Below are 23,879 nucleotides of genomic sequence, written 5' to 3'. Positions count from 1 at the left end.
TTTTTATCAATATCGTTTTAAGTGACAAGTGCAAAGGCCAATCCACTTGATGCCCATGAATTTATACTCTTGCCAAGTCTGGGGCCAATAGTTCCTGGTTTTGTCCTCATAGTGACGCTGTTGTCCTGTGAGTCGTTTAGAGCGTTCTGTGGATCTGTGTTATTCCCTCCCATCACTGCGTTTTGTCTCGAGGAGCACAGCGGCTTTTCAGTCTGCCTTCATCTCTACAATAGAGATATAACCTGACGAAATTACATATTTAACATTGTGAGCAGTTCTGTTAGCGTGGATTGATTTGACGAGTCTTTTTTCATCATGGCATTTGGACTATTTAAACGTGTTACATCATTAGAGGCATGTTTCGTTCCATCTATACAGGCTGTGTCGTCGTGTATTTTCTTGATGTTATTTTTGATTCAAGTCGATGCACAGATCCGCTACTCAATCCCAGAGGAGATGAGGAAGGGCTCTCTTATTGGTAACGTCGCACAGGACTTGGGTTTGGACATAAAAAGGCTTCGTTCAGGCCGAGCTCGTATCGTGACGGGAGAAAATGTTCAGTACGCCGAGCTGAAGACAGACAAAGGGACTCTGGTGGTGAATGAGAGGATAGACAGAGAGCAGCTCTGTGGAGACGTGACGCCCTGCAGCTTCACCTTTGAGATTTTACTGGAAAACCCGATGGAGTTACACCCTGTGACTATAGAGGTGCTGGATGTAAATGATAATGCTCCCAGTTTTGAGAGTAAACAGCTGGATTTTGAAATCGGTGAAGCAGCAACGATCGGATCGAGCTTTGATTTGGAGGCGGCAGGTGATTCTGATGTAGGACAAAACAGTTTACAAGAATATGTGTTAACGCAAAATAATAATTTTGTCTTGAAAGAAAACGTTAATCCTGACGGTACTAAATTCATTCAGATGGTTCTTCAAAACGCATTAGACAGAGAAAAACAGTCGCACATTAATCTTAAACTTGTGGCTGTTGACGGGGGAAGTCCGCAGAAATCTGGTACAGTAAATATAAATGTGGTCGTTTTAGATGTAAATGACAACGCCCCTGTGTTCAATCAGAAAATTTATAAAGCATCAGTGACTGAAAATTCTCCCAAAGGCACTCATGTCGTGACGGTTAATGCCAGTGACATAGACAGTGGTGCAAACAGTGAAGTAACATACTCCTTTTCCAAATCTAAGGCCTCAGTGGCGGATTTCTTTGAAATTAACGAAATCACAGGAGGAGTTTTTTTAGCGAAAGAACTAGATTTTGAAAAAGACAAAAAGTTGGAGTTTAGAGTGGAGGCCAAAGATCAAGGAGGACTGACAGATACATGTAAAGTAGAAATAGATATTTTAGACGTTAATGACAACGCACCTGTGGTTAATGTGATGTCATTCACTAGTCCTGTGTCAGAGGACGCTGCGGTTGGTACAACAATCGGTATAATTAATGTGAAAGACTTGGATTCAAGCGAAAACGGACAGGTGAGGTGTTCAGTTGAAGGAAATGCCCCTGTTGAAGTAAAATCTAACTTGAGAAACTATTACGCGCTCGTAACCAATGCGCCTTTAGACAGAGAGAGTTTATCAGAATTTAACATCACAATTATCGCCTCAGACTCGGGAAAGCCTCCTCTCTCAGTCAATAAAACTTTTAATTTAAAGATTTCAGATGTGAATGATAACCCTCCAGTGTTCACACGTGCGCTCTACAGAGCTGCCATAAAAGAAAATAACTCTCCCGGTTATTCTGTGCTTAGTGTCGTTGCCAAAGACCCGGATGAAAACCAGAACGCGCGCGTGTCATATATTTTAGAGGAATGTGACATCGGTGGGTCTCCTGTTTCTGGTTATATCTCTGTTAATTCAGAAAACGGAGTTATTAGTGCAGCGCGCTCATTTGACTATGAACAAACCAAAGCGTTTGTGTGCGTAATCAAAGCGCAGGACGGAGGCTCTCCTCCTCTCAGCAGCAACGTGACTGTGAAAATCCTGGTTCAGGACCAGAACGACAACGCCCCTCAGGTGCTGTACCCAGTCCAGACTGGGGGCTCTCTGGTGGCTGAGATGGTGCCTCGTTCAGCAGATGTGGGCTATCTGGTCACTAAAGTGGTGGCTGTGGATGTGGACTCTGGACAGAATGCCTGGCTCGCCTATAAACTGCAGAAAGCCGCAGACAGGGCGCTGTTTGAAGTGGGCTCACAGAATGGAGAAATAAGAACTATCCGCCAAGTGACTGATAAAGATGCAGTGAAACAGAGACTGACTGTTATAGTGGAGGACAACGGGCAGCCCTCTCGTTCAGCTACAGTCATTGTTAACGTGGCGGTGGCGGACAGCTTTCCTGAAGTACTGTCTGAGTTCACTGACTTTACGCACGACAAGGAGTACAATGACAACCTGACATTTTACTTAGTGCTGGCTCTGGCTGTAGTCTCCTTTCTGTTCATCACGTGTGTAGTGGTCATTATATCAGTGAAAATCTACAGATGGAGACAGTCTCGCATCCTGTATCACTCCAATCTACCAGTGATCCCATATTATCCTCCACGTTACTCAGACACTCTGGGCACAGGGACCCTCCCACACGTGTACAATTACGACACGTGCAGGACCACAGACTCCAGAAAGAGTGACATTAAATACATGCAGCCGATGAGTCAAAGTTTGGTCAGTGTTGATGACGTTGACATTGATTCTGCGCAAAATGGACATCAGAGATCCACGAACTCTACATTGGTAAGGCAATATTTTCATTGTGATGACGTGCTTGGACATACATATACTGATTTATTTGCGTATAAATAATACATTGGTAAATTAGTTTGAGACAGGCCAATGAGATCAAAATGATCTTTTTTTTTTTTTTTTTATCTAGGCTATTCGTATGAGGTTTAGTTTTATTCTCTCTCTCTCTCTCTGTCACACAACATTTCTTAGTTACTTTTTTTTTTTTTAACTTTTAATTCAGCAGTTGCATATTGAGACTGATACATTTTGAGGTGATATTTTATTTCATTATTCTTATTCTTTTCTTTTCTTTTATTTTTTTACTCTGTCGACTTCTACATGTGCTACTTAAAAACTGTGCGCTGTCCCTGGTGCTGATTTTTGGTTTGTTTTTCTTTGGGCTTTCTTTACGTTCCGGAGCCAATGACAAATTTTTAGATTTTCAGCACTTCCTTTTTCATCAAACAAGATACAGAAATAAATCAATGTAAAATTATCACTTGCGAATTGGGACTGATTTATGTAGATATAACAAAGAATTGCATTTTTGGTGAAATTCATGTTGCATTCCTACAGTAATATATTTAAGTGTTTACTTCTGACACTTCCGGAATTTATTTAATTGCTTTTATTATTAAAACTAACAAATATAGCAATTGCTTCTTACTAATTGCTTAATTAATACTATATATTCAATTGTATCGTTTTCCAATATCATTCCATGTGAAAAGTGCAAAGGCCAGTCCGCTAGATGCCCATGTATTTATACGCCTGCTAATTCAGTGGCTAATAGTTCTTGGTTTTGTCCTCATAGTGACGCTGTTGTCCTGTGAGTCGTTTAGAGCGTTCTGTGGATCTGTGTTATTCCCTCCCATCACTGCGTTTTGTCTCGAGGAGCACAGCGGCTTTTCAGTCCGCCTTCACCTCTACAATAGAGATATAACCTGACGAAATTACATATTTAACATTGTGAGCAGTTCTGTTGACGTGGATTGATTTGACGAGTCTTTTTTCATCATGGCATTTGGACTATTTAAACGTGTTACATCATTAGAGGCATGTTTCGTTCCATCTATACAGGCTGTGTCGTCGTGTATTTTCTTGATGTTATTTTTGATTCAAGTCGATGCACAGATCCGCTACTCAATCCCAGAGGAGATGAGGAAGGGCTCTCTTATTGGTAACGTCGCACAGGACTTGGGTTTGGACATAAAAAGGCTTCGTTCAGGCCGAGCTCGTATCGTGACGGGAGAAAATGTTCAGTACGCCGAGCTGAAGACAGACAAAGGGACTCTGGTGGTGAATGAGAGGATAGACAGAGAGCAGCTCTGTGGAGACGTGACGCCCTGCAGCTTCACCTTTGAGATTTTACTGGAAAACCCGATGGAGTTACACCCCGTGACTATAGAGGTGCTGGATGTAAATGACAATGCGCCCACTTTTGAGAGTAAACAGCTGGATTTTGAAATCAGTGAAGCACGAATGATCGGGTCGCGCTTTGACTTGGAGGCTGCACGTGATGCCGATGTGGGGGAGAATGGATTACAAAACTATATTTTGTCTCCAAATGATAATTTCGCTTTAAAGCAGCACGTTAATCCTGACGGTACAAAATATAGTGTAATGGTCCTTCAGAACGCGTTAGACAGAGAAACACAACCGCGTCTTAATCTTAAACTAGTGGCTGTTGACGGGGGGAGTCCGCAGAGATCAGGAACAGTAAATATAAATATAGTTGTCTTAGATAACAATGACAACGCCCCTGTGTTTAATCAGAGCATTTATAAAGCATCCGTGACTGAAAATTCTCCCAAAGGCACTCATGTCGTGACGGTGAACGCCACTGATATTGACATGGGGGCAAACGGAAAAGTGACGTACTCTTTTTCAAAATCTAAGTCGCCAAAAGGTGATTACTTTAAAATAAGTCAAACTACTGGAGCAATTTTGGTCGAAAAAAGCATGGACTTTGAAAAGGATAATAAGTTTGAGTTCAGGGTAGAAGCCAAAGACCAAGGTGGACTCACTGACACTTGTGAAGTTGAAATACATATTATTGACGTCAATGATAATGCACCGATTATTAATGTGATGTCCTTCACTAGCCCTGTGTCAGAGGACTCTCCCGTAGGCACTACCATCGGCATAATTAATGTTAAAGATTTGGATTCAGGTGAAAACGGACAGGTGAGGTGCGCAGTGGAAGGAAGCGCTCCCGTTGAATTGAAATCCAATGTTAGAAACTATTACGCGCTGGTAACTAATGCGCCATTTGACCGAGAAAGTCTGTCAGAATTTAACATCACAGTAATCGCGTCAGACTCAGGAAAGCCTCCACTCTCTGTAGCAAAAACGTTTCATCTAAAAGTCTCAGATGTGAATGATAACCCTCCAGTGTTCACACGTGCGCTCTACGACGCAACAATAACAGAGAATAACTCCCCCAGTCATTACGTGCTCAGTGTAACTGCCAAAGACCCGGATGAAAACCAGAACGCGCGTGTGTCATACATTTTAGAGGAGTGTGCCATTGGTGGGTCTCCTGTTTCTGGTTATATCTCTATTAACTCAGAAAACGGAGTTATTAGTGCCGCGCGCTCCTTTGACTATGAACAAACCAAAGAGTTTGTGTGCGTAATCAAAGCGCAGGACGGAGGCTCTCCTCCTCTCAGCAGCAACGTGACTGTGAAAATCCTGGTTCAGGACCAGAACGACAACGCCCCTCAGGTGCTGTACCCAGTCCAGACTGGGGGCTCTCTGGTGGCTGAGATGGTGCCTCGTTCAGCAGATGTGGGCTATCTGGTCACTAAAGTGGTGGCTGTGGATGTGGACTCTGGACAGAATGCCTGGCTCTCCTATAAACTGCAGAAAGCCGCGGACAGGGCGCTGTTTGAAGTGGGCTCACAGAATGGAGAAATAAGAACTATCCGCCAAGTGACTGATAAAGATGCAGTGAAACAGAGACTGACTGTTATAGTGGAGGACAACGGGCAGCCCTCTCGTTCAGCTACAGTCATTGTTAACGTGGCGGTGGCGGACAGCTTTCCTGAAGTACTGTCTGAGTTCACTGACTTTACGCACGACAAGGAGTACAATGACAACCTGACTTTTTACTTAGTGCTGGCTCTGGCTGTAGTCTCCTTTCTGTTCATCACGTGTGTAGTGGTCATTATATCAGTGAAAATCTACAGATGGAGACAGTCTCGCATCCTGTATCACTCCAATCTGCCAGTGATCCCATATTATCCTCCACGTTACTCAGACACTCTGGGCACAGGGACCCTCCCACACGTGTACAATTATGACACGTGCAGGACCACAGACTCCAGAAAGAGTGACATTAAATACATGCAGCCGATGAGTCAAAGTCTGGTCAGTGTTGATGACGTCGGTGCTGATTCTGCGCAGAATGGACATCAGAGATCAGCAAACTCTACATTGGTGAGGCAATATTTTCATTGTATTAATGCGCTTCAACATATGCATATAGATTTCATTGCATTAAAAAAAAAAAAAAAAAAACACATTTTAACAATTGTTTCTTTCTGGGAAGCATTCTGATCCGTACACAGTACTTACTGTAGTTGGTTCAGGGCTTCTTGGTTTATTGCTATTCCTCTCTCATTAAAACCGATATTTCTCCATCTGTTCCATCCAAACATTCGTGTCTGTGCACTGTCCATGGTGCTGATTTTTCTGTTCTACACGTTTTGACGTCCAGCTACAGCCAGTCTTCACTGATATTTTCTGTTTTTAAGCGTCCCTCCCTTAATCAATTACTGTGCAATTATCAAATTTTCACTAGGAAAAGTATGTTGTTTTTTTTTGTTGTTTTTTTTCCGTAGTTCTGTTATTTAATTTGATGTTTAACTCTGAAACTGTCACGCCATTCTTTGTTACCTGATTCATTGATATAATACTGAAACGGCCAAACAGTGTAATTAGTTCTCAAATAGTTTTCATTGTCCAGTCGTATACTTAAATAATATACATTTTCATGTCATGTTTAATTTGACAAGTGCAAAGGCAATCCCCTTGGTGCACGTTAATGTATGTGCTCAACTAAATCAGTGGCTAATAGTTCCGGGTTTTGTCCTCATAGTGACGCTGTTGTCCTGTGAGTCGTTTAGAGCGTTCTGTGGATCTGTGTTATTCCCTCCCATCACTGCGTTTTGTCTCGAGGAGCACAGCGGCTTTTCAGTCCGCCTTCATCTCTACAATACAGATATAACCTGACGAAATTACATATCTAACATTGTGAGCAGTTCTGTTAGCGTGGATTGATTTGACGAGTCTTTTTTCATCATGGCATTTGGACTATTTAAACGTGTTACATCATTAGAGGCATGTTTCGTTCCATCTATACAGGCTGTGTCGTCGTGTATTTTCTTGATGTTATTTTTGATTCAAGTCGATGCACAGATCCGCTACTCAATCCCAGAGGAGATGAGGAAGGGCTCTCTTATTGGTAACGTCGCACAGGACTTGGGTTTGGACATAAAAAGGCTTCGTTCAGGCCGAGCTCGTATCGTGACGGGAGAAAATGTTCAGTACGCTGAGCTGAAGACAGACAAAGGGACTCTGGTGGTGAATGAGAGGATAGACAGAGAGCAGCTCTGTGGAGACGTGACGCCCTGCAGCTTCACCTTTGAGATTTTACTGGAAAACCCGATGGAGTTACACCCCGTGACTATAGAGGTGCTGGATGTAAACGACAATGCGCCCACTTTTCAGAGTAAACAGCTGGATTTTGAAATCGGTGAAACAGCAATAATAGGATCGCGCTTTGACTTGGAAGCTGCACGTGATGCTGATGTGGGAGAGAATGGATTACAAAACTATATATTGACTCCGAATGATAATTTCGCTTTAAAGCAGCATGTTAATCCTGACGGTACTAAATATAGTGTAATGGTCCTTCAGAACGCGTTAGACAGAGAAACACATCCGCGCCTTAATCTAAAACTAGTGGCTGTTGACGGAGGAAGTCCGCAGAGATCAGGAACAGTAAATATAAATATAATTGTCTTAGATGCCAATGACAACGCCCCTGTGTTTAATCAGAGCATTTATAAAGCATCCGTGACTGAAAATTCTCCCAAAGGCACTCATGTCGTGACGGTGAACGCCACTGATATTGACATGGGGGCATATGGAAAAGTGACGTACTCTTTTTCAAAATCTAAGCCGCCAAAAGGTGATTACTTTAAAATAAATCAAACTACTGGAACAATTTTGGTCGAAAAAAGCATGGACTTTGAAAAGGATAATAAGTTTGAGTTCAGGGTAGAAGCCAAAGACCAAGGTGGACTCACTGACACTTGTGAAGTTGAAATACATATTATTGACGTCAATGATAATGCACCGATTATTAATGTGATGTCATTCACTAGCCCTGTGTCAGAGGACTCTCCCGTAGGCACTACCATCGGTATAATTAATGTTAAAGATTTGGATTCAGGTGAAAACGGACAGGTGAGGTGCGCAGTGGAAGGAAGCGCTCCCGTTGAATTGAAATCCAATGTTAGAAACTATTACGCGCTGGTAACTAATGCGCCATTTGACCGAGAAAGTCTGTCAGAATTTAACATCACAGTAATCGCGTCAGACTCAGGAAAGCCTCCACTCTCTGCAGCAAAAACGTTTAATCTAAAAGTCTCAGATGTGAATGATAACCCTCCAGTGTTCACGCGTGCACTCTACGACGCAACAATAACAGAGAATAACTCCCCCAGTCATTATGTGCTCAGTGTAACTGCCAAAGACCCGGATGAAAACCAGAACGCGCGTGTGTCGTACATTTTAGAGGAGTGTGCCATTGGTGGGTCTCCTGTTTCTGGTTATATCTCTATTAACTCAGAAAACGGAGTTATTAGTGCCGCGCGCTCCTTTGACTATGAACAAACCAAAGAGTTTGTGTGCGTAATCAAAGCGCAGGACGGAGGCTCTCCTCCTCTCAGCAGCAACGTGACTGTGAAAATCCTGGTTCAGGACCAGAACGACAACGCCCCTCAGGTGCTGTACCCAGTCCAGACTGGGGGCTCTCTGGTGGCTGAGATGGTGCCTCGTTCAGCAGATGTGGGCTATCTGGTCACTAAAGTGGTGGCTGTGGATGTGGACTCTGGACAGAATGCCTGGCTCTCCTATAAACTGCAGAAAGCCGCAGACAGGGCGCTGTTTGAAGTGGGCTCACAGAATGGAGAAATAAGAACTATCCGCCAAGTGACTGATAAAGATGCAGTGAAACAGAGACTGACTGTTATAGTGGAGGACAACGGGCAGCCCTCTCGTTCAGCTACAGTCATTGTTAACGTGGCGGTGGCGGACAGCTTTCCTGAAGTACTGTCTGAGTTCACTGACTTTACGCACGACAAGGAGTACAATGACAACCTGACTTTTTACTTAGTGCTGGCTCTGGCTGTAGTCTCCTTTCTGTTCATCACGTGTGTAGTGGTCATTATATCAGTGAAAATCTACAGATGGAGACAGTCTCGCATCCTGTATCACTCCAATCTGCCAGTGATCCCATATTATCCTCCACGTTACTCAGACACTCTGGGCACAGGGACCCTCCCACACGTGTACAATTACGACACGTGCAGGACCACAGACTCCAGAAAGAGTGACATTAAATACATGCAGCCGATGAGTCAAAGTTTGGTCAGTGTTGATGACGTCGGTGCTGATTCTGCGCAGAATGGACATCAGAGATCAGCAAACTCTACATTGGTGAGGCAATATTTTCATTGTAATAATGCGCTTCAGCATATGCATATAGATTTCATTGCATAAAAAAAGAAAAAACAAAAACAAAAAAACATTTTAACAATTGTCTCTGTCTGGGAAGCATTCTGATCCGTACACAGTACTTACTGTAGTTGGTTCAGGGCTTCTTGGTTTATTGCTATTCCTCTCTCATTAAAACCAATATTTCTCCATCTGTTCCATCCAAACGTTCGTGTCTGTGCACTGTCCATGCTGCTGATATTTCTGTTCTATACGTTTTGACGTCCAACTACAGCCAGTCTTCACTGATATTTTTTTTTTTGTTTTTTTTTGTTTTTTAAGCGTCCCTCCCTTAATCAATTACTGTGCAATTATCACATTTTCACTAGGAAAATAATGTAATTTTTTGTCAAATGTATGCACCTTTTCCGTAGCCCTGTTATTTAATTTGATGTTTAACTCTGAAACTGTCACGCCATTCTTTGTTACCTTATTAATTAATATAATACTGAAACGGCCAAACAGTGTAATTAATTCTCAAATAGTATACATTGTCCAGTCGTATATTTAAATAGTATACATTATATTGTCATGTTTAATTTGACAAGTGCAAAAGCAATCCCCTTGGTGCACGTTAATGTATGTGCTCAACTAATTCAGTGGCTAATAGTTTCGGGTTTTGTCCTCATAGTGACGCTGTTGTCCTGTGAGTCGTTTAGAGCGTTCTGTGGATCTGTGTTATTCCCTCCCATCACTGCGTTTTGTCTCGAGGAGCACAGCGGCTTTTCAGTCCGCCTTCACCTCTACAATACAGATATAACCTGACGAAATTACATATTTAACATTGTGAGCAGTTCTGTTAACGTGGATTGATTTGACGAGTCTTTTTTCATCATGGCATTTGGACTATTTAAACGTGTTACATCATTAGATGCATGTTTCGTTCCATCTATTCAGGCTGTGTCGTCGTGTATTTTCTTGATGTTATTTTTGATTCAAGTCGATGCACAGATCCGCTACTCAATCCCAGAGGAGATGAGGAAGGGCTCTCTTATTGGTAACGTCGCACAGGACTTGGGTTTGGACATAAAAAGGCTTCGTTCAGGCCGAGCTCGTATCGTGACGGGAGAAAATGTTCAGTACGCCGAGCTGAAGACAGACAAAGGGACTCTGGTGGTGAATGAGAGGATAGACAGAGAGCAGCTCTGTGGAGACGTGACGCCCTGCAGCTTCACCTTTGAGATTTTACTGGAAAACCCGATGGAGTTACACCCCGTGACTATAGAGGTGCTGGATGTAAACGACAATGCGCCCAGTTTTGAGAGTAAACAGCTGGATTTTGAAATCGGTGAAGCAGCAATGATCGGGTCTCGTTTTGACTTGGAAGCTGCACGTGATGCTGATGTGGGAGAGAATGGATTACAAAACTATATTTTGTCCCCAAATGATAATTTCGCTTTAAAGCAGCATGTTAATCCTGACGGTACTAAATATAGTGTAATGGTCCTTCAGAACGCGTTAGACAGAGAAACACAACCGCGTCTTAATTTTAAACTAGTGGCTGTTGACGGGGGGAGTCCGCAGAGATCAGGAACAGTAAATATAAATATAATTGTCTTAGATGCCAATGACAACGTCCCTGTGTTTAATCAGAGCATTTATAAAGCATCCGTGACTGAAAATTCTCCCAAAGGCACTCATGTCGTGACGGTGAACGCCACTGATATTGACATGGGGGCAAACGGAAAAGTGACGTACTCTTTTTCAAAATCTAAGTCGCCAAAAGGTGATTACTTTAAAATAAATCAAACTACTGGAGCAATTTTGGTCGACAAAAGCATGGACTTTGAAAAGGATAATAAGTTTGAGTTCAGGGTAGAAGCCAAAGACCAAGGTGGACTCACTGACACTTGTGAAGTTGAAATACATATTATTGACGTCAATGATAATGCACCGATTATTAATGTGATGTCATTCACTAGCCCTGTGTCAGAGGACTCTCCCGTAGGCACTACCATCGGTATAATTAATGTTAAAGATTTGGATTCAGGTGAAAACGGACAGGTGAGGTGCGCAGTGGAAGGAAGCGCTCCCGTTGAATTGAAATCCAATGTTAGAAACTATTACGCGCTGGTAACTAATGCGCCATTTGACCGAGAAAGTCTGTCAGAATTTAACATCACAGTAATCGCGTCAGACTCAGGAAAGCCTCCACTCTCTGTAGCAAAAACGTTTCATCTAAAAGTCTCAGATGTGAATGATAACCCTCCAGTGTTCACGCGTGCACTCTACGACGCAACAATAACAGAGAATAACTCCCCCAGTCATTATGTGCTCAGTGTAACTGCCAAAGACCCGGATGAAAACCAGAACGCGCGTGTGTCGTACATTTTAGAGGAGTGTGCCATTGGTGGGTCTCCTGTTTCTAGTTTTATCTCTGTAAATTCAGAAAATGGAGTTATTAGTGCCGCGCGCTCCTTTGACTATGAACAAACCAAAGAGTTTGTGTGCGTAATCAAAGCGCAGGACGGAGGCTCTCCTCCTCTCAGCAGCAACGTGACTGTGAAAATCCTGGTTCAGGACCAGAACGACAACGCCCCTCAGGTGCTGTACCCAGTCCAGACTGGGGGCTCTCTGGTGGCTGAGATGGTGCCTCGTTCAGCAGATGTGGGCTATCTGGTCACTAAAGTGGTGGCTGTGGATGTGGACTCTGGACAGAATGCCTGGCTCTCCTATAAACTGCAGAAAGCCGCAGACAGGGCGCTGTTTGAAGTGGGCTCACAGAATGGAGAAATAAGAACTATCCGCCAAGTGACTGATAAAGATGCAGTGAAACAGAGACTGACTGTTATAGTGGAGGACAACGGGCAGCCCTCTCGTTCAGCTACAGTCATTGTTAACGTGGCGGTGGCGGACAGCTTTCCTGAAGTACTGTCTGAGTTCACTGACTTTACGCACGACAAGGAGTACAATGACAACCTGACTTTTTACTTAGTGCTGGCTCTGGCTGTAGTCTCCTTTCTGTTCATCACGTGTGTAGTGGTCATTATATCAGTGAAAATCTACAGATGGAGACAGTCTCGCATCCTGTATCACTCCAATCTGCCAGTGATCCCATATTATCCTCCACGTTACTCAGACACTCTGGGCACAGGGACCCTCCCACACGTGTACAATTACGACACGTGCAGGACCACAGACTCCAGAAAGAGTGACATTAAATACATGCAGCCGATGAGTCAAAGTTTGGTCAGTGTTGATGACGTCGGTGCTGATTCTGCGCAGAATGGACATCAGAGATCAGCAAACTCTACATTGGTGAGGCAATATTTTCATTGTAATAATGCGCTTCAGCATATGCATATAGATTTCATTGCATAAAAAAAGAAAAAACAAAAACAAAAAAACATTTTAACAATTGTCTCTGTCTGGGAAGCATTCTGATCCGTACACAGTACTTACTGTAGTTGGTTCAGGGCTTCTTGGTTTATTGCTATTCCTCTCTCATTAAAACCAATATTTCTCCATCTGTTCCATCCAAACGTTCGTGTCTGTGCACTGTCCATGCTGCTGATATTTCTGTTCTATACGTTTTGACGTCCAACTACAGCCAGTCTTCACTGATATTTTATTTTTTTTTTTTTTTGTTTTTTAAGCGTCCCTCCCTTAATCAATTACTGTGCAATTATCACATTTTCACTAGGAAAATAATGTAATTTTTTGTCAAATGTATGCACCTTTTCCGTAGCCCTGTTATTTAATTTGATGTTTAACTCTGAAACTGTCACGCCATTCTTTGTTACCTTATTAATTAATATAATACTGAAACGGCCAAACAGTGTAATTAATTCTCAAATAGTATACATTGTCCAGTCGTATATTTAAATAGTATACATTATATTGTCATGTTTAATTTGACAAGTGCAAAAGCAATCCCCTTGGTGCACGTTAATGTATGTGCTCAACTAATTCAGTGGCTAATAGTTTCGGGTTTTGTCCTCATAGTGACGCTGTTGTCCTGTGAGTCGTTTAGAGCGTTCTGTGGATCTGTGTTATTCCCTCCCATCACTGCGTTTTGTCTCGAGGAGCACAGCGGCTTTTCAGTCCGCCTTCACCTCTACAATACAGATATAACCTGACGAAATTACATATTTAACATTGTGAGCAGTTCTGTTAACGTGGATTGATTTGACGAGTCTTTTTTCATCATGGCATTTGGACTATTTAAACGTGTTACATCATTAGATGCATGTTTCGTTCCATCTATTCAGGCTGTGTCGTCGTGTATTTTCTTGATGTTATTTTTGATTCAAGTCGATGCACAGATCCGCTACTCAATCCCAGAGGAGATGAGGAAGGGCTCTCTTATTGGTAACGTCGCACAGGACTTGGGTTTGGACATAAAAAGGCTTCGTTCAGGCCGAGCTCGTATCGTGACGGGAGAAAATGTTCAGTACGCCGAGCTGAAGACAGACAAAGGGACTCTGGTGGTGAATGAGAGGATAGACAGAGAGCAGCTCTGTGGAGACGTGACGCCCTGCAGCTTCACCTTTGAGATTTTACTGGAAAACCCGATGGAGTTACACCCCGTGACTATAGAGGTGCTGGATGTAAACGACAATGCGCCCAGTTTTGAGAGTAAACAGCTGGATTTTGAAATCGGTGAAGCAGCAATGATCGGGTCTCGTTTTGACTTGGAAGCTGCACGTGATGCTGATGTGGGAGAGAATGGATTACAAAACTATATTTTGTCCCCAAATGATAATTTCGCTTTAAAGCAGCATGTTAATCCTGACGGTACTAAATATAGTGTAATGGTCCTTCAGAACGCGTTAGACAGAGAAACACAACCGCGTCTTAATTTTAAACTAGTGGCTGTTGACGGGGGGAGTCCGCAGAGATCAGGAACAGTAAATATAAATATAATTGTCTTAGATGCCAATGACAACGTCCCTGTGTTTAATCAGAGCATTTATAAAGCATCCGTGACTGAAAATTCTCCCAAAGGCACTCATGTCGTGACGGTGAACGCCACTGATATTGACATGGGGGCAAACGGAAAAGTGACGTACTCTTTTTCAAAATCTAAGTCGCCAAAAGGTGATTACTTTAAAATAAATCAAACTACTGGAGCAATTTTGGTCGACAAAAGCATGGACTTTGAAAAGGATAATAAGTTTGAGTTCAGGGTAGAAGCCAAAGACCAAGGTGGACTCACTGACACTTGTGAAGTTGAAATACATATTATTGACGTCAATGATAATGCACCGATTATTAATGTGATGTCATTCACTAGCCCTGTGTCAGAGGACTCTCCCGTAGGCACTACCATCGGTATAATTAATGTTAAAGATTTGGATTCAGGTGAAAACGGACAGGTGAGGTGCGCAGTGGAAGGAAGCGCTCCCGTTGAATTGAAATCCAATGTTAGAAACTATTACGCGCTGGTAACTAATGCGCCATTTGACCGAGAAAGTCTGTCAGAATTTAACATCACAGTAATCGCGTCAGACTCAGGAAAGCCTCCACTCTCTGTAGCAAAAACGTTTCATCTAAAAGTCTCAGATGTGAATGATAACCCTCCAGTGTTCACGCGTGCACTCTACGACGCAACAATAACAGAGAATAACTCCCCCAGTCATTATGTGCTCAGTGTAACTGCCAAAGACCCGGATGAAAACCAGAACGCGCGTGTGTCGTACATTTTAGAGGAGTGTGCCATTGGTGGGTCTCCTGTTTCTAGTTTTATCTCTGTAAATTCAGAAAATGGAGTTATTAGTGCCGCGCGCTCCTTTGACTATGAACAAACCAAAGAGTTTGTGTGCGTAATCAAAGCGCAGGACGGAGGCTCTCCTCCTCTCAGCAGCAACGTGACTGTGAAAATCCTGGTTCAGGACCAGAACGACAACGCCCCTCAGGTGCTGTACCCAGTCCAGACTGGGGGCTCTCTGGTGGCTGAGATGGTGCCTCGTTCAGCAGATGTGGGCTATCTGGTCACTAAAGTGGTGGCTGTGGATGTGGACTCTGGACAGAATGCCTGGCTCTCCTATAAACTGCAGAAAGCCGCGGACAGGGCGCTGTTTGAAGTGGGCTCACAGAATGGAGAAATAAGAACTATCCGCCAAGTGACTGATAAAGATGCAGTGAAACAGAGACTGACTGTTATAGTGGAGGACAACGGGCAGCCCTCTCGTTCAGCTACAGTCATTGTTAACGTGGCGGTGGCGGACAGCTTTCCTGAAGTACTGTCTGAGTTCACTGACTTTACGCACGACAAGGAGTACAATGACAACCTGACTTTTTACTTAGTGCTGGCTCTGGCTGTAGTCTCCTTTCTGTTCATCACGTGTGTAGTGGTCATTATATCAGTGAAAATCTACAGATGGAGACAGTCTCGCATCCTGTATCACTCCAATCTGCCAGTGATCCCATATTATCCTCCACGTTACTCAGACACTCTGGGCACAGGGACCCTCCCACACGTGTACAATTATGACACGTGCAGGACCACAGACTCCAGAAAGAGTGACATTAAATACATGCAGCCGATGAGTCAAAGTTTGGTCAGTGTTGATGACGTCGGGACTGATTCTGCGCAGAATGGACATCAGAGATCAACGAACTCTACTTTGGTGAGGCAATATTTTTATTGTAATGATGCACTTGGACATAGACGTGCTGATTTCATTACATATAAATACGGTATTACTAAATTTGTTACTTTGAAGCGCTTGATTTAGTTTTATCCTCTGTTAGCAACACTTTATCATAAGTCATACCTAAAAATAATTTGTAAATGTTAAATTACAATTAACCAATCATATACTAAAAATGACTCATTAACACATTTTTAATCATCATTTACAAACATGGTCAAAAAATGTGTAATACTTATTTCCAAAATATGTCAAAATGTTTATTAAGGCACATCTACGAATCATTTACAAATGTTTATTAATCATTAACTACTCATGTACTAACAATTACATACTCATTAACAGTTTTATATAATAATTTTAGTCATGAACTATTCAAACATTTACTGATAATATGCTAACATGTACTTAGTCATTATGAATGTTTAAGAATAATATGTTAATCACAGACAAATAAATGTATTCCTTATTTACATATTATCTTTGTTTAATCATTTTGATGATTTGATAATAATTGACTAATTCTAGACTAAAAATGAACAACAAAGCCTTTAATATGTTAAATTATGTAATCATTGACTAAAAAGAACTTATCTTTGACAAATGTTTAACACCATTTACTAATTCTAGATAAAAAAATAAAATAAAATAAAAAAAAGCCTGCTCATTAATGAAGCATTTTTAAAGTTTTAGAGTAGGTAACTAAAATAAATGACTTATGAACCAATTTACAACTTAATAATTAATTATTTACTAAATGAATTCATTTTTAAAAGAGTAAAGAAACCATGAAATAGAAAGTGTATGTCACTTACAGAACTTACAGATGATTAACAAGCATTTGTAAATCTGAACAGCACAAATGAAAACATGCCCATAATCTTTGAGCCTAGAGATCCTGCCAGGAGCATCGGGACATACAAGAACAGGAACAACCAGCAAATACACCCGTTCAAACAGATGCAGCCACAGAACAGCTAGAAAGCCCAGATGCCCATGCAGTCATGGTGGAAATGCCACAGTCACAGCTTGACTTTTCAGCTTTGAATAATTTTGGTGACTTCAATAATGTGGTACTTTGTGTCACAGGAGAAAAAAACTCAAACGGAAAAGGTTGTGACTGTTGAACTGAATTAAAGGGGCCCTAGGTAATTTTTCTGGTTGACATTACCAGCTTGCTTTGATAGACGATAGATGATATTGCTTTGCTTGGAATGTTCCACACTTTGGCATTACATTTACCAATCTTGCATCAGAGGTTTACAGGTATAGCAAAAGAAAATTTCAATTCTGTCAACTAGATGAACGTTTTAGAGATCTAAGCGGCTTTTTTCAGTTCTGTTCAGATTTGTGGACACTGCCTTATTTATTTGAAGAGAGGAGCTAATCATAGTGAAACTGACAGACCTATTTCATTCCAGTTTTTGTTTGTTGGCTCGGTCTACTGACTATTACTATTGTTTTCCTAACTCTGTTGTTTTATACTTCCATCATTAGATCTAAATCAAAACAAGGGAAACAAGGGTGCATAGTCATATTTACATTTTGAGGTAATGTAACTCAAACTTCAGTACTCTACCATCATCTTAAACGTGTACTCCTTCAAAGCTATGCGCTGTCCATGGTGCTGATTTCTTGTTCTTCTTCTGGAGCAAACTACAGTGAATTTCTTCAATTGTTATGTTTTCAAACTTTCTCTCTTCATCAAATAAGATACATAAATAAACTAATGTAAAATGATCACTTTGAAACTAGGACTGCTTTATTTAAATGTAAAAAACAATTGCATTTTTGGTCAAATTGTGTGCGTTATCTGCAGTATTGTATTCAAATGTTTCCACTTACAGGCAGTTCTATTGTTGCTATTAAGAACTGCCAAATCTTCTAGTAATTGCTTCTTAAATACTATATATACCCTTTTGTTGTTTTCCAGTATTTTTAATGTGACAAGTGCAAAGGTCAGTCCCCTTGATGCCCGTTAATGTATGCGCCTAAATGAGTCTGTGGCCAATAGTTCCGGGTTTTGTCCTCATAGTGACGCTGTTGTCCTGTGAGTCGTTTAGAGCGTTCTGTGGATCTGTGTTATTCCCTCCCATCACTGCGTTTTGTCTCGAGGAGCACAGCGGCTTTTCAGTCCGCCTTCATCTCTACAATAGAGATATAACCTGACGAAATTACATATTTAACATTGTGTGTAGTTCTGTTAGCGTGGATTGATTTGACGAGTCTTTTTTCATCATGGCATTTGGACTATTTAAACGTGTTACATCATTAGAGGCATGTTTCGTTCCATCTATTCAGGCTGTGTCGTCGTGTATTTTCTTGATGTTATTTTTGATTCAAGTCGATGCACAGATCCGCTACTCAATCCCAGAGGAGATGAGGAAGGGCTCTCTTATTGGTAACGTCGCACAGGACTTGGGTTTGGACATAAAAAGGCTTCGTTCAGGCCGAGCTCGTATCGTGACGGGAGAAAATGTTCAGTACGCCGAGCTGAAGACAGACAAAGGGACTCTGGTGGTGAATGAGAGGATAGACAGAGAGCAGCTCTGTGGAGACGTGACGCCCTGCAGCTTCACCTTTGAGATTTTACTGGAAAACCCGATGGAGTTACACCCCGTGACTATAGAGGTGCTGGATGTAAACGACAATGCGCCCACGTTTCAGAGTAAACAGCTGGATTTTGAAATAAGCGAATCAGCCACAATTGGATCACGTTTTAATTTAGAAGCTGCAAGCGATGCTGACGTAGGTATAAATGGATTGCAGGACTACACTTTGAGTCAAAATGATAACTTTATTTTAAAACAACACGTTAATTCACATGGTCATAAACATAGCGTAATGGTCCTTCAGAGCGCACTAGACAGAGAGAAACATCCGCGCCTTAATCTAAAACTAGTGGCTGTTGACGGGGGAAGTCCGCAGAGATCTGGTACCGTAAATATAAATATAGATGTATTAGATGCCAATGACAACGCCCCTGTGTTTAATCAGAGCATTTATAAAGCATCCGTGACTGAAAATTCTCCCAAAGGCACTCATGTCGTGACCGTTAATGCCAGTGATATAGATACTGGGGTAAACGGTCAAGTCACTTACTCAATTTCATATCTGAAAGCATCAATAGAGGATTTGTTTAAAATTAACGAAGTCAGTGGGGCAATTTTTGTAGCTAAAGCAATTGATTTTGAAAAAGACAAGAAAGTGGAAATCAGAGTGGAGGCCAAAGACCAAGGAGGACTAACGGATACTTGTGAAGTGGAAATAGAAATTATTGACCTCAACGACAATGTGCCTGTGGTTAACGTGATGTCATTCACCAGTTCAGTGTCAGAAGACGCCCCAGTGGGCACCACCATCGGAATAATAAATGTTAAAGACTTGGATTCGGGTGAGAACGGACAGGTGAGATGCGTAGTAGATGCAAGTGCCCCTTTTGAATTAAAATCTAATGTTAGAAACTATTACGCGCTCGTAACCAATGCACCTTTAGACAGAGAGAGTTTATCAGAATTTAACATCACAGTAATCGCCTCAGACTCGGGAAAGCCTCCACTTTCAGTGACAAAAGCATTTAATTTAAAAGTCTCAGATGTGAATGATAACCCTCCAGTGTTCACACGTGCCAAATATAGCGCGACAATAATGGAGAATAACTCCCCCGGTTATTCTGTGCTTAGTGTCGTTGCAAAAGACCCGGATGAAAACCAGAACGCGCGCGTGTCTTACATTGTAGAGGAGTGTGCCATTGGTGGGTCTCCTGTTTCTGGTTATATCTCTGTAAATTCAGAAAACGGAGTTATTAGTGCCGCGCGCTCTTTTGACTATGAACAAACCAAAGAGTTTGTGTGCGTAATCAAAGCGCAGGACGGAGGCTCTCCTCCTCTCAGCAGCAACGTGACTGTGAAAATCCTGGTTCAGGACCAGAACGACAACCCCCCTCAGGTGCTGTACCCAGTCCAGACTGGGGGCTCTCTGGTGGCTGAGATGGTGCCTCGTTCAGCAGATGTGGGCTATCTGGTCACTAAAGTGGTGGCTGTGGATGTGGACTCTGGACAGAATGCCTGGCTCTCCTATAAACTGCAGAAAGCCGCAGACAGGGCGCTGTTTGAAGTGGGCTCACAGAATGGAGAAATAAGAACTATCCGCCAAGTGACTGATAAAGATGCAGTCAAACAGAGATTGACTGTTATAGTGGAGGACAACGGGCAGCCCTCTCGTTCAGCTACAGTCATTGTTAACGTGGCGGTGGCGGACAGCTTTCCTGAAGTACTGTCTGAGTTCACTGACTTTACGCACGACAAGGAGTACAATGACAACCTGACTTTTTACTTAGTGCTGGCTCTGGCTGTAGTCTCCTTTCTGTTCATCACGTGTGTAGTGGTCATTATATCAGTGAAAATCTACAGATGGAGACAGTCTCGCATCCTGTATCACTCCAATCTGCCAGTGATCCCATATTATCCTCCACGTTACTCAGACACTCTGGGCACAGGGACCCTCCCACACGTGTACAATTACGACACGTGCAGGACCACAGACTCCAGAAAGAGTGACATTAAATACATGCAGCCGATGAGTCAAAGTTTACTCGACATTGGTGCAAACGAGTCTGAAGCCCAACAAATAGAGAAACAGTTTGCAGGCTCCAATATGTCAACTCTGGTGAGTAATTTGTATATGTTTTGTTTTGTTTGTTTGTTTGTTTTTTACTTCTGCTTCACTTTGTGTCCTAAACGCTGTCTCTGGTGCTGAAACTGTGTTTTTAGAACCCATGTGAACAACTACTGCCTATATCTGATATAATCAACTAATTGATCCCTTTCTAACATTTTGAGATATAGCACTAATATAGTGTCATATACGCCAAGTAATATATTACCAAAACGTCCTGAAGGTCAAGAAATAAAGTTATGGAAAACAATAAACCATAAAAAAAAACAACTTTAATAATTTAGATTGATTATTGATATATTGGGTTAATATTCGAAATTGCTTTTTCATAAATTGTATTCATTGGTGTATTTGTTTGTGTATGAATCTAATGTATAAATCACTGGGCAGGCTACATTACCCTGGAAGAACTCTGAGGGCCGCTGTTGACTGTGAGCTGTTACACTGTCTCATGATCCTCCCCTTATTCTTCAGTCGACATTTTGGTACAGAGAACGGTGGTTTCACGCTGACGGGATTCGTTGTCGCTTCATTTGACTTTTACTCTCTTCTAACAATTTAAACGGACTACAACTATTTTCTAAAGGATTTATTCATTTGTTTTTATGGCGTCACTGAGAGAATTTGTTTTCAGAGGGCAGTGGCTCGGCCTGGTTCTTTGTCTCTTTGCGCTGAGGTCCGTGTCTGGACAGGCTCGTTACTCCGTTCCTGAGGAGCAGGCGGAGGGATCTTTCGTTGGAAATATTGCTGGAGATTTGGGAATAGATGTAAAAAGACTGGTCTCGGGGAACGCTCGCATTGTGACAAAAGAAAGTCGACAATATGTGGATTTAAATCGAGACAAAGGCATCCTTGTTGTTAAAGAGCGAATCGACCGAGAGGAGCTGTGTGAGAAAACAACGCCCTGCAGTTTTAGTTTTGAGGTGATTCTGGAGAATCCAATTCAGCTGTATCGAGTCACTGTTGAGGTAACAGATGTGAACGACAATACTCCAGCTTTTCCAAAAGATGAAGTCCTTTTAAAAATAGTTGAGACTGCAGCGACAGGGACTCGTTATTCGTTAGAAACAGCACATGACCCTGATGTTGGTATAAATGATATTATTAGATACAACCTGAAACCCTCGGATCATTTTAAACTTGAAATGCAAACACAGTCTGACGGGAGTCAGTTTGTGGAGATGGTTTTGGAAACGCCTTTAGATCGAGAGAAACATGAGGAGCACACTCTGATTTTGGTTGCTTCAGATGGAGGCGCACCTCAGAGATCAGGAACAGCACGTATTCACATCACTGTGCTAGACGCGAACGATAATGCACCAGTCTGTAGTAAACAGGTCTATAAAGCTGAGGTTCAAGAAAACTCTGCACTTGGCACTGTGGTCACCACCGTCAGCGCCAATGACGCAGATAAAGGAATAAATGGGGAAGTTACTTATTCGCTGTCACGCGTTGTAAAAGATGTTAATCATTTTTTTACTGTCAATTCTAAAACAGGAGAAATTAAAGTGATTGGTAATCTGGATTATGAAAAGTCTAAATCGTATCATTTAAATATCCTGGCCAGTGATCACGGAGGCTATTCAGACACATGCAAAGTTATTATCCAAGTAACTGACGTGAATGATAACTCGCCTGTTATTCAGCTCATGTCATTTTCAAGCACAATCTCTGAAGATGCTCCTCCAGGCACAACTTTAGCTGTGATTAATGTTCATGACGATGACTCCGAGAGAAACGGTGTAGTAGAATGTTCTATTAGTTCTGATTTACCTTTTAAAATTGAATCTTCGTTGTCTGGTTATTATACAATAGTCACTGATGACGTGTTAGACAGAGAGAGTGTCTCAGAATATAATATTACTCTATCAGTGACTGACCAAGGCTCCCCGCCGCTTTCAAACAGAAAAACTATTCAGGTCAAAGTTTCAGATGTCAATGACAACTCCCCAAAGTTTGACGAATCAGAATATAGAAGAACAATACCTGAGAATAACTCACCTGGGTTTTCTATATTCACTGTACGTGCGACTGATGCAGACTGGGGTCAGAACGCGCGGGTTTCATACTTCCTGGAGGAAATGGAAATTAATGGTGCGTCTCTGTTTTCTTTGGTGTCCGTGAATTCAGAAAGTGGCGTGATTTCTGCAGCAAAATCCTTTGATTATGAGCAAATAAAGAAGTTTAACTTTAATGTAACAGCTCGTGATGCTGGCTCTCCTCCTCTGAGCTCAGTGGTGCCAGTTAAGCTCCTGGTTCAGGACCAGAACGACAATGCCCCTCAGGTGCTGTACCCAGTCCAGACTGGGGGCTCTCTGGTGGCTGAGATGGTGCCTCGTTCAGCAGATGTGGGCTATCTGGTCACTAAAGTGGTGGCTGTGGATGTGGACTCTGGACAGAATGCCTGGCTCTCCTATAAACTGCAGAAAGCCGCAGACAGGGCGCTGTTTGAAGTGGGCTCACAGAATGGAGAAATAAGAACTATCCGCCAAGTGACTGATAAAGATGCAGTGAAACAGAGACTGACTGTTATAGTGGAGGACAACGGGCAGCCCTCTCGTTCAGCTACAGTCATTGTTAACGTGGCGGTGGCGGACAGCTTTCCTGAAGTACTGTCTGAGTTCACTGACTTTACGCACGACAAGGAGTACAATGACAACCTGACTTTTTACTTAGTGCTGGCTCTGGCTGTAGTCTCCTTTCTGTTCATCACGTGTGTAGTGGTCATTATATCAGTGAAAATCTACAGATGGAGACAGTCTCGCATCCTGTATCACTCCAATCTGCCAGTGATCCCATATTATCCTCCACGTTACTCAGACACTCTGGGCACAGGGACCCTCCCACACGTGTACAATTATGACACGTGCAGGACCACAGACTCCAGAAAGAGTGACTGTAAGTTTGGCAGAGCTGGTAGTCAGAACGTGCTGATAATGGATCCCAGTTCAACAGGGACGATGCAGCGGATACAGAGTGAGAAGAGCATCCTGGACGAACCGGACTCTCCTCTAGAGGTTAGAAACTTTATTTAACATCAATACAATATTTTGTTCATATGCTTTTAGTTTTAATTACATAGCAAATGCT

General features: G+C 42.2%; 4 protein-coding genes across 10 annotated transcripts in view; all 4 read left to right on the top strand.

The window, feature by feature from the left end:
* The window catches only part of LOC117377461 (protocadherin gamma-C5-like), a 157,628-nt gene that overhangs the window by 54,203 nt on the left and 79,546 nt on the right, over positions 1-23,879 (top strand). For 2 of the 7 annotated variants that reach the window (XM_055224823.1, XM_055224818.1), the window contains exon 1: positions 10,424-12,774. The exons of 2 other annotated variants lie outside the window; for them this stretch is intronic. In XM_055224823.1, coding sequence (XP_055080798.1) covers positions 10,438-12,774 — 2,337 coding nt within the window. In that variant the 5' untranslated portion in view covers positions 10,424-10,437. Of the gene's footprint in view, positions 1-10,423; positions 12,775-13,737; positions 16,089-18,423; positions 20,781-23,879 lie in introns of those variants that run through there. 3 more of the 7 variants (XM_055224821.1, XM_055224817.1, XM_033973892.2) reach the window with 2 other exon arrangements.
* On the top strand, positions 295-3,716 carry LOC117377974 (protocadherin beta-15-like). Its single transcript, XM_055225004.1, has 3 exons — positions 295-717; positions 2,002-2,739; positions 3,708-3,716. The coding sequence occupies exons 1-3, from the start codon at positions 316-318 to the stop codon at positions 3,714-3,716; spliced, it is 1,149 nt and encodes a 382-aa protein (XP_055080979.1). The 5' UTR covers positions 295-315.
* On the top strand, positions 3,663-10,281 carry LOC117377972 (uncharacterized). Its single transcript, XM_033974511.2, has 3 exons — positions 3,663-6,171; positions 7,024-9,459; positions 10,117-10,281. Exons 1-3 carry the CDS (start codon positions 3,748-3,750, stop codon positions 10,279-10,281), a joined length of 5,025 nt encoding a protein of 1,674 aa, XP_033830402.2. The 5' UTR covers positions 3,663-3,747.
* On the top strand, positions 21,395-23,824 carry LOC129456607 (protocadherin gamma-A10-like). The gene has a single exon (XM_055225003.1). The coding sequence runs from the start codon at positions 21,395-21,397 to the stop codon at positions 23,822-23,824; it is 2,430 nt and encodes an 809-aa protein (XP_055080978.1).

The sequence above is a fragment of the Periophthalmus magnuspinnatus genome, chromosome 10, assembly GCF_009829125.3.
Source record: "Periophthalmus magnuspinnatus isolate fPerMag1 chromosome 10, fPerMag1.2.pri, whole genome shotgun sequence".
Lineage (NCBI taxonomy): Eukaryota > Metazoa > Chordata > Actinopteri > Gobiiformes > Gobiidae > Periophthalmus > Periophthalmus magnuspinnatus.
Note: the sequence above shows the minus strand (reverse complement) of the source record. Positions and strands in the feature narration are given on the sequence as shown.